The sequence below is a fragment of the Montipora capricornis genome, chromosome 2, assembly GCF_036669925.1.
Source record: "Montipora capricornis isolate CH-2021 chromosome 2, ASM3666992v2, whole genome shotgun sequence".
In the NCBI taxonomy this organism is placed as follows: Eukaryota; Metazoa; Cnidaria; class Anthozoa; order Scleractinia; family Acroporidae; genus Montipora; species Montipora capricornis.
Window position 1 is genome coordinate 34,201,826 of NC_090884.1, and position 10,000 is coordinate 34,211,825.

At 40.2% G+C, this 10,000-nt stretch overlaps 1 protein-coding gene across 4 annotated transcripts in view; it reads left to right on the plus strand.

Annotated features, from left to right (window-relative positions):
• The window catches only part of LOC138019267 (long-chain-fatty-acid--CoA ligase ACSBG2-like), a 56,134-nt gene that overhangs the window by 21,254 nt on the left and 24,880 nt on the right, over positions 1 to 10,000 (plus strand). For 3 of the 4 annotated variants that reach the window (XM_068866016.1, XM_068866007.1, XM_068866024.1), the window contains 2 exons: positions 3,376 to 3,737; positions 5,598 to 5,686. In XM_068866016.1, coding sequence (XP_068722117.1) covers positions 3,376 to 3,737; positions 5,598 to 5,686 — 451 coding nt within the window. Of the gene's footprint in view, positions 1 to 2,855; positions 3,738 to 5,597; positions 5,687 to 10,000 lie in introns of those variants that run through there. The other variant, XM_068865999.1, reaches the window with a different exon arrangement.

The following is a 10,000-nucleotide window of genomic DNA, read 5'->3' on the forward strand; positions in this document are numbered from 1 at the left end:
GGCATACTCCTGAAACTCGTCCAGGGAATGTTGTGAATGTTTTAATATATTAGCAACTTTTAAACCCCATTTCTAAATTGTGACAGAGCATTTTTTTTAATTTGAGCGCTTTTTGAGCCGTGACTTTTTTGCGATTTTTCCAGCGCAATCGGGGCAGGCCTAACATAGTCACTCAAATTGCGCATGCGTTCTGCTTCGGACAAAGGGTATCGGATTGACCGAAGTAGTAGACCTGAGAGCCTGTATCATGCAGGGGTCTGCTTGTTTCTATCGGTATGTACTCGCAGTTGAAGCCTCCTTGTGTACTTGACGTCCTCGTGTCTCGCGCGCGATCTGCTTGTTTTCCACGCGGTATTTCCCGACATATTTCAGAAGCCGGATGGCTTTTTATCCCAGTAAACAACTCTGATATAGCAATTGGTATTAAATCAGCTTTGTTAATAGCCCCCATCTCGCAAATATTGGCAAAGGCGCCGCGTTGACGTAATAATGAGCAATTTTCGTCGAGATTCTTCAAAAGGGAAAAGTAATACTGACGGCTTGCTAAAAAATCGGATTGAGGCCAATTATTTCAAGCTTTGACGTATTTAGACAGAAAACAGCTTGTCCTCTCACGTTTCTTTTCAGTCCTATTTCCTGTCATACGCTGGCGCTTATGGACCGATTTGTTTCAGTGGGATCATTGAGAAACATGATTAAAATGGCGAGAGGTTGTTTGTCCGTCGCTCTACAAAAAAGTAATATAAACGAAACGAGAAGATGATTGATGGTCGCTCTCAATATTTATCCCTACGGTGTTAATAATATCACTCTTGAGTAGTTTTCTGACAAAATCAGTTATTTTTATCCGATGCAAGATGTACAGACTCGCTAAATCCAGCAACTATTTCGGACTGCGTATTATTGCTTTTATCATTAATTGATAGCAAACTGGTAAAAGTATGTTGTACGGATTCCCTGACTGGATAACTTTCAGCCGCATTGATGTTACTGCGAATTGGTATGGTATTCTGTCCTCTAACCCAATATGGTTCAAGTTCCGCCAGAGATGTTTAGCTCAACATTCTCTACCGTATTCTATATATAGTGTTCATGCATGGGGGTGGAAAAAAAGGCAGATTTTTCATTAGCAACTTTTGATTATCCACCAACATTTCTGCATCACACCATTACGTGGGTTCATACTGGGGCCAATCCTCTCGCGGCTACAAAAGAGCCTGCTCGCAGGTACGCCCGAGTTCTACTTTGAATGCGAACGGGGTTTATCTTGATTGAGTACTGTACGTTATTTTGTAGCCTTAGAAACGAGGTATCTTCAGAGAAGCCGAAGTACGACTGATCCACCTAAGTCTAGTTTTATCCCCTTTGAATACGTACTCGAGCAGATCATAACATGATAAGGTGATGAGACGTCAAGAAAGCCTTAAGTTGACTAGATTTTCTGCCGCCCTTTATGGCCTATTTGGATCCCGGGGGGGGGGGGGGGGACTCTCATATGAAACAGACGGGGATGCTCGTCGTCTCGCTTAGGTGTGTAAATTTTGGATTTTGGTCTCGCTTAGGGTCTTCCGGGCAAAGCGCCAATATTTTAAGCCGCCAAGGTCTCGTTTAGGGTTCCGCGAAGAAACAGAAGTCAAATTTTCTTTTTAACTTGCTTAAGCCACGCCCAGATTGGTCTGCTACTGAAATTATACCATTATTGATGACGAAGGTAATACAATGATTTACTGTCTTCAAAACAGATTCAAGACCAAACAAGTTGGCCAATGTATCGAAAGGTCATCAAGCGTCTGTTTTCGGCCGGAGTCTTCTCTTCGTTATATTGACGATATAAAAAAAATATTCCAAGAAAATTATTTTAACCCACGTTTTCTCTTGTCTCCATCACCGGTCAACATTTTCCCCTGGTCTTTTACAAATACCAAAAGCTTCCGTGGGAAGTAAACAAATTGGCACTTTCTTCATTAGTATTCGCAAGATACGAAAATCTCAAACAATCAACGCAGGTATGGAATAACCTACGCTGAAGCTAGCAACTGTAATTTTGTAGACTACTCACAAATACAATAATCGGACCCACGGGACAAGCCTCAGATTTCAACAGGTTTATTCCCTGAATTTTCAGTACCTGTATAAATTCTCGAAACGGGACTGTTGAAGCATGACCACTATTTTTAATCATTAGGCCTTTGCCGTTTTTTCTCCCTTTACCGTAGTCCAACCGACGCATATTTTTGAGTTTTCAAAAAAAGAAAACTGAAAAAAAAAAAACAAAAAACAAAAAACAAAAAAACAGGAGACACGAGGAAGGCAATGACTTGGTAACATTTTTTTTTAACTTTAAATCTGAAATATACCGTAAATGGTTTTGCCCATGCAGATTTCAGTTTCAACTTCAGCCCTAAAAATATACGTGACATTCTTCACGGGATAGGCTTTCTGTTCGCTTGGGAGAAAACTATGTTACCACCAACTCTCTACGCGTTTCTGCCATGGATAGGCTGCGAGGGGTACGTGGTGTGGGCCCGAAGAAGGACCACCATAAGCAAAAAATTATGCGCGGCTTTCCTTTTCGAGAGCCACGTAACGCACGGCGATTCGCGAGCGCTCCACTCGCAGTCTATTTCTGCCAAGGGCCACTTGAAAATATGATGTTTTTATTCGAGTTCTCGATGACAGATGTTGGCCACGACACGTGGAATTGAATGGTAACAGTACCATTCAATTCTCCTGTCCAATCAACGTTCAGTTATTATCACGAATTACCCTCTCAACCAATCAGCTTTTAGTAACTTAGCAGATTGGTAATAAAATCTCATTAGATATATAAGCTCCCCACCCTCCCTAACGCCTTCGTTTTATAAAAAGGCATTTCTTTCGATGTTTTACAGCCTTTTCATAGCATTTTCTTCCATTCCTTGTTCTTGTCAACAGTGCGACTTTGTAAAATATTTAGAGAATTTTGGGAGAAAGAACTGAGTCTTGGATTTTACTTTTCTTTGGCGAGAATATTAAGTCAGCATTCCGCCTTGATTCATGATCAATATTGATTTTCTCATTTCGAAACCTTTGCTAGTCGTAAACATAATAGCTATAATGCGGGACTGTTGAGTTCACGAGAAAGTTTGGCAAGTGTTTTCAGCGGTTAAGTTTGGGTTTGTCCGGCCGGTATTTTGCGAGGAAAAAAATTTCAAGTCAGTAGTCATCCCTTAGTCGACAGTCTCGTTTTTTGGATCATACAAGCACCGAACGGAGGCGTTATAATGGATGTGGAAAGTTCCGCGTCGAAACCGAGTGATGTCAAGCTAGTTGTAGACAGGGATGAGAAACACACGGAAAAATATCGCAGCGCTAAAGCTTCTATGCGTTACACAGGTGAAACCAATGGAGAGGCTACAAGCAGCTCTTCCAAACAAGCTCAACTTACAGAGAACGGCCGAAACGGTCATCATCAAAATCGTGTGGCTAAGAGTTCACCTGGCGACAATGGAATTGTGAATCCGGCTCCCGCAGATTCAACGTGGACAGTCAAAGGCGATGGCGCTGTTCAGCTTCTCATGGGATCTTCTGAAATCGAAAATCGTGTTCCCGTAACCGTGGTGCAAACTTTGCAGACAGCTGTACGTATGGCCCCGCAAAGAGTTGCTCTTGGTGTTAAAAGAAACGGAGTGTGGGTGAAATGGACGTATCAGGAATATTACGATTCTGTTCGCTCTGCTGCCAAGTCCTTTATCAAGGTTTGTACTTACCTAGAAAGTAACTTAAGCTTATGTTCAGAATTTAATAGTTATTTAGTTTTGTGTTCCGAATGGTAAAAAAAGCTCGAAATCTCTTTTCATGTATAAACAAACTTTTGCTGTCTAAAATGGCACCCCACTCTTAACGGTTTCCGGTGAATCACACTTTATAAATGGCAGAACAATTTACGCTCGGAACGGATCCCAGTTTTCTTTGTTGTGCATGTTGTAAAATTCAGTTTTTCGTGTGGTTGCAGAGTTTGTATCGAGTGCGAAGCGTGCTTTGGATATTCTTGATCCAACAAGTCCTCTTTGTATTTGCCTTCTCGGTCGTCAAATACCTTACTCCCTAGGGTCATGCAGCTCAAGTGCTACCTATAAACTTAATATTTGCATTGGTTATTTGTTGTCGAGGGCTTGCTTTAGTAAAATCCTGATAAAGACACATCAAATAAAAACAAAGTAGGAGTCCTCATCTGATTGGAGAACAGTTTGACAGAATATAAAATATTTACCCGTTGTTCAGTTTATTTGTCAAACAAAGCAGCGAAGTGAAAACGAAGTATAATCCGTAGTTGTTTGCATATATTCTGTCATGAAAATTGAATTTAATGGCCAAAATGTTGATTTTGGAAATTGCTAATTATGGTGAAGATGTGTTTGTACATCTTGCTTTTCAATTTTTTCTAATGTCTACAGCGTCCTTTCATTAATATTTTACATGCACCCCCCTCCCCGTGGTGTTGTGATGTAATAAGTCTAGGCCATTCCTTGTGTTTACAGAATAATAATTATTCTATTCTTTGGTTAGGTTAGTGTGGTGAGATCATGTCAAAGGTGCAACAACTTTATTACATTCTCTGAATGCCTTTTTTCCTCTGTGATTGTAGGATGTTTCAATTGGTGGGAAGCTTTTGAACAATGTGCAATAATTTTACGATTATGGGCACCTTGCTTATCAAGATGGAATAAAGTGACCCTGTATAGCACAATTTATCCATAAACCCATTCATCCCTGAGGCGATCACCTCCACTGATGAGTAAAATTATTGTCTGAAATGTTTTTTATCACATTTTATTCAAGTTTTCTCCTGGTTGCCATTGTGAAAAATTTGGTTGCTCCTAGTTGGCAATGGCACATAAACCTGGAAAACATGTACTGTAATGGTTACAATGAAGTCAAAAAACTAACTAAACAACTGGCATCTTAACTTGTGGCTAACAAAGTTAGATGCTGTCGGCCTGATGTGCCTGAGCGTGAACGTTACTCGACTTGTCAAAGGAAATTAATGTGAAATATATGTTTGTAATAACTAAGTTATGTCACTGTTTGGTATGTTTGCCTCTGACAAACGTTGGTGTTCACTTATCTTTTCTAACAAAATTGAAGGGATTCCATGATTTAAAAAAATAATAATTTAAACTCTTTTATTTTGAGGCAAACAAGGGACCTACTCATTCTTGCGTTAATTGACTTCACCAAACTCCCAGAATTTATAACATTGATAAATAATAAGCATCTTTCTTCAAGCTTTTTGGTAGATTTATTGTTGTGCAGATGAAATCAGAATTATTGGTTACCAGGCATGCATAAAACATGTTAATACCATAACCAAACAGTTCTTATACTGTCAAAATTGGAAAACCATAAATAGCCTAAATATTTTCAGTAGTTAACCAGTTTAATCAACACAAGTCATCATCATTGCATGCCTCAATGAAATTAATGATCTCTGCTGAGTGTAGGTCAAAATAATATTTTTATGGACCAGACATGTACGTATGTTAAGAAATTTAATTTGTTTACAAGATAAAATTAAAACTCTTAAAATTTGATTCCTATTTACTCTTTCTAAACAGCTTGGTCTCAAGCCATATCATGGAGTAGCAATCATTGGTTTTAATGCACCAGAATGGCTGATCTCGGATTTGGGAGCCATTTTTGCGGGGTGAGTTGACTATGTGCCTTGTTTTTATAAAATGGATCGATACTAACTTGGCTTCTGATAGGATGCGGTTAAAAAATTAAAGATTATGCGGCAAATTTTGACCATATTATGCGTTAACATGCGTTGATTATGCGGAAATTTAAACAATTAATAAAACTAACAATTAGGGCCTGTTTACATGGAGGCGGGTAACCCGCCTTGGTGAGGTCGAAAAAAAAGCTTTCGTTTGCATGCAATGTTCTCACCCCGGGATCCCGGGTAACGTTTCCTTTAGGAAAATGCTTTAGGCTGATCTGAAGCTTTTCTTTTACCTTGTGGACCTTGTGCCATCGATCGAAAGATCAGGCAAAGCATTGAACAGGCCTCAGTTGAAGTCGTAGTTGTGTTTTGTTATAGCAGCAAACTCGCTGAGGCCATCAGCTGAAGCTTGTATTCTTTCGGCATTTTCGTCTCCGCCTTCGTTATTGCGCCGTTCCAAACTGGGGAGATGAATTCGGCGAAAAAATTCGCCACGCTCGTATCTGCGAGCTGCCACTATGTTGTTTGGATTAGAATGTAAAATGAAAGGGTTAGCAGTTGGCATTTTGCCGCAGCTTTTGCTAAAATAAATAGAGCGATCAAAAATTATTTTGTTTCGTCATGAATTTTGTTTCAGTTTGAAGGTATAGAGCAAAATTGGGGTGTTAAGTTATGCGCCGATCAAATCGAAACTTCAACATCCCCCCCCCCCCCCCGGGCAAACCCCGGGCATTTGACTATCTTCTGTGCCCGGGGAGTGGGGATTTTGACCTTTGCCTGCGTGGAATGAGGAAGATTGAACCGAAAGTATCAGGTTTCAACTGATTTGTTTTTTCGGGCGCCGGCACAATTTACCCTTTCGTAAACAAGCGATGCCATTTGGACGACACTTTGAACAATTTTCATTTGCAAATGAGGAAAACATTGCTAATCTAGGACTAGATCAGCAGCGTATGTCACTTAGAATTAAAAAAACTGAGAAAAAACAGAACAAAATTAGAACAAAAAATTAGAAGAAGTTAATCGAACGATGTCGAACTCGGTTCAATTAAGCTCTACACTACCGAAAGAACGGTTTCAAACTGGCAGTATCAAAGTATTTAAATGAAGCTAACCCTAACAATTTATTGAACGCTAACCGAATAAAAAGGCTTATTTACTGAGAATGGCATCGACCGTCAAAGTTTACGCAAGGGAAATTAGCGGCACCGTAGTCGCTAACAGCTATAAAGCACGTGTTCGGACGAGATGGAAGAGTTTATAAAGGAATAGATGTAGCATTTGTAATAGATATAGGAATAGATATACCATTTGTGAGCGATTGGTTTATGAAAGACGACAGAAGCCGACGACGATTGTTCTTTAGTAGGGCATTTGAACACCATTTTGGCCCGAGGGGCGGGATTGTGAACGATCCAATCTTCAAAAGTTCAAATGTCCGCGGATTGCCCAGTGGGGGGGGGGGGGGAATGTTTAAGTTTCGAGTTGATCGCCGCATTACGAAACCATAGCCGTGCAACGGGGGCAGTTGTCTCTTTCTGGAGTCTTGGGCAGACTGAGACAATTTAAACTTTACTGATGTTACCTTTGAAACTTTTCACAACCAATTCGCTCGTCTTGATTGATAAATATATTTTTGAAGGAAATCAGTTTGGAGACATCATAGACCATAGTTATTATAGTGGTAACTATGCATAGACAAATCTAAGCGATACGTCAATAGTTTAATACTCATAATAATATATATATATAAAATCTTTATTAGGTAAACACAAATTGCTGGTAAAACCAGTAGTTTACAAAACCTTAACCTCTAAAAGTACCTGTCTTTCTAAACTTGGACTAATTAATGTTTACTTTTGACGAAATATCTATAAAAGCAGGCCGGTAGGCCCGCAACCCCCACCCCCCAGGCTGCGGAAGTCCACTTTTCTGTTGACCAGCGATCAAAGAGGTGAATTGATAATTTAAAATGTATATATATATAGATATATAAAGTATAAATCTCTTCTTCTTCACTTTATTTCTATTCTCGTTCTTTTCAAATAGTGACATTATCTAACACTGTCAGGAACCCATGACCCGGAGCCTACAACTCTACTGTGTTCGTGTAACGGCGTTTTCACAGACCGATTTATTTTTAGATTAAATTTACCGCGAATGAGACTCCCACAGGAGCCCGATGACCAATTACAAGAAATTAAGCTTACGTCATAGGGTCACCGAACCGGAACTGCCTTTGTTTTTTGACCTAATTCGCGGGAAGGGCTAGTCTAAAAATAAGCCTACTTGTGAAAACGCCGTTTCACAGACGCTGTATGGAAGTTGCACGCTCCAGATGGGCTCCTGACACTGTGAAATGCATTCGTAAAGCGTCTCTGTGCCAAAAACGGCCATTTTGACGTTCAAATGTTGGAGTAATATTCACGCTGTTAAGTTTGCTTTTATCTGCCCGTTCTCGTATCATACGACCCTCAAAACGTACGAAATGCAATCTCTGACAACCGTATTTTCAAAATTTTCCGGGGAAGCATGCCCCCGGACCCTCCTACGCGCCACCGGGGCTCCTTTTGTCCGTCTCCTCCTTGGATCGCACACTGCCGCAAAAAAACCTGCCTATGTGCCTGGAAAGTAGCACTTCGTGCATCTCTAGTTCAAAATTTTCTGGGGGAGCATTTCCCCAGACCCTCGTAACGACTGCCCCCCTCCCCCCCTACGGCCTTGAAAACTAAGACCCCTTGTAAACAGTGGAAATTACAGGAAAGAAACCCGGGAAAACTTACCGCCCGCCAGAGATTTGGGCGCTGGATGTTGTCTACATGGTTTAATTTAAGGTATCAGTATACCCCAAATGACAACCTTGCATTGTCGCTGCTTAACCCTTCGCTGCTTCACGATCACACTTAGCGACATCGCTACGTTTTTTTCACACATTGATCTAAAATACCCGTGTCGGGGAATTTTGATTAATTGCCTGGTTTGTTTTTTATACGCTGTTAAACTTAAGTTTTTATAAAACACGCATTAGCTTTGCATAAATACTCATAACTTTCGAAGGAGGCAAAAAAAAAAATTCCCGGCACCGTTTTTTGGCCACATTATCGGGCAACATTCTTGCCAAAGGATGAAACTTGCTGTAAACGAACTGGAAACGTGCGATTAAAACATGTGAAAAGTAATTACTTGTTGATCGATAAAGTGAGGGCTCTTCACAATTAATCTTGCTCAAAGTATGAGACTTTATCACTAGCGGCAAGCGCTTGGGGCCATTCCTTATTAAATACTTTTCAGGTTTTCCGTTTCGGTTCCTTCTTCGCACTTGAAAGAGGACACGATCTTTTGCGTTTCCTTTATTGAAGACATCTTCCACAACAAACTAATCGATTACGCGTGACAGCTATCAGGTGACTTTGAATGGAAGTTTAATTGATAATGACAACTTGTTGACAACTTAAAATTGGAGATAAATTATTCATAGAATCGTTTTTCCTTTTCAACTTTGTCTAGAAGAAACCTTGTTTCGCGGAACTTTTTGCAATTAAAAGAACTCAATGAGATGAACCTACGAATATCAAAAACTAGAATTTGGAAAAAAGTTCAATTACCTTAAACAGGCACAACATCATGACACGCTTGCATGTATGACAGAAAAAAAACCCTGTAACATTCGTCGACGCTAACTTTAATATTGGCACGGAAACTAAAGATGGGGTCTTTCGAATAACGATTAGGAACTATTTCAGTCCCCATATCAGACATAATAATGTGGTTTACCACCTACGGCATTCGTTTATTGTTTGCATGACGTAAGGCTATTAAAATTGTGGATTTGTTTTCAGTGGAAGTAGAATAACAAATGTGCTCTGACAAAATAATTCGCGTCTCGCATTTTTAGTGGTACAACCAAAGGGTTAACCTGAAAGACTGAGTTTCTCGTTTTTCGAAAGACCCTATCTTTGGTTGCGGTGCCAATGAGTAAATCATCAACGATTTCTGTCACACAACATGCAAGCATGTCATGGCGTTGTGTCTGTTTAAATAAAACCATGTACAAGGGCGAATTTAGCATTCGGCATTTTGCTGCAAAGTTTGTTAAAACTAGTAGAGCGATAAAAAATTATTTGTTTCCCGTTGAAGTTTTGTTTCAGTTTGAAACTTCAACTTCCCCCCCCCCCCCCCCCGGGAAAACCCCGGGCATTTGACTATCTTCTGTGCCCGGGGAGTGGGGATTTTGACCTTTGCCTGCGTGGGATGGGGAAGATTGAACCGGAAGTATCCGGTTTCAAATGATTTGTG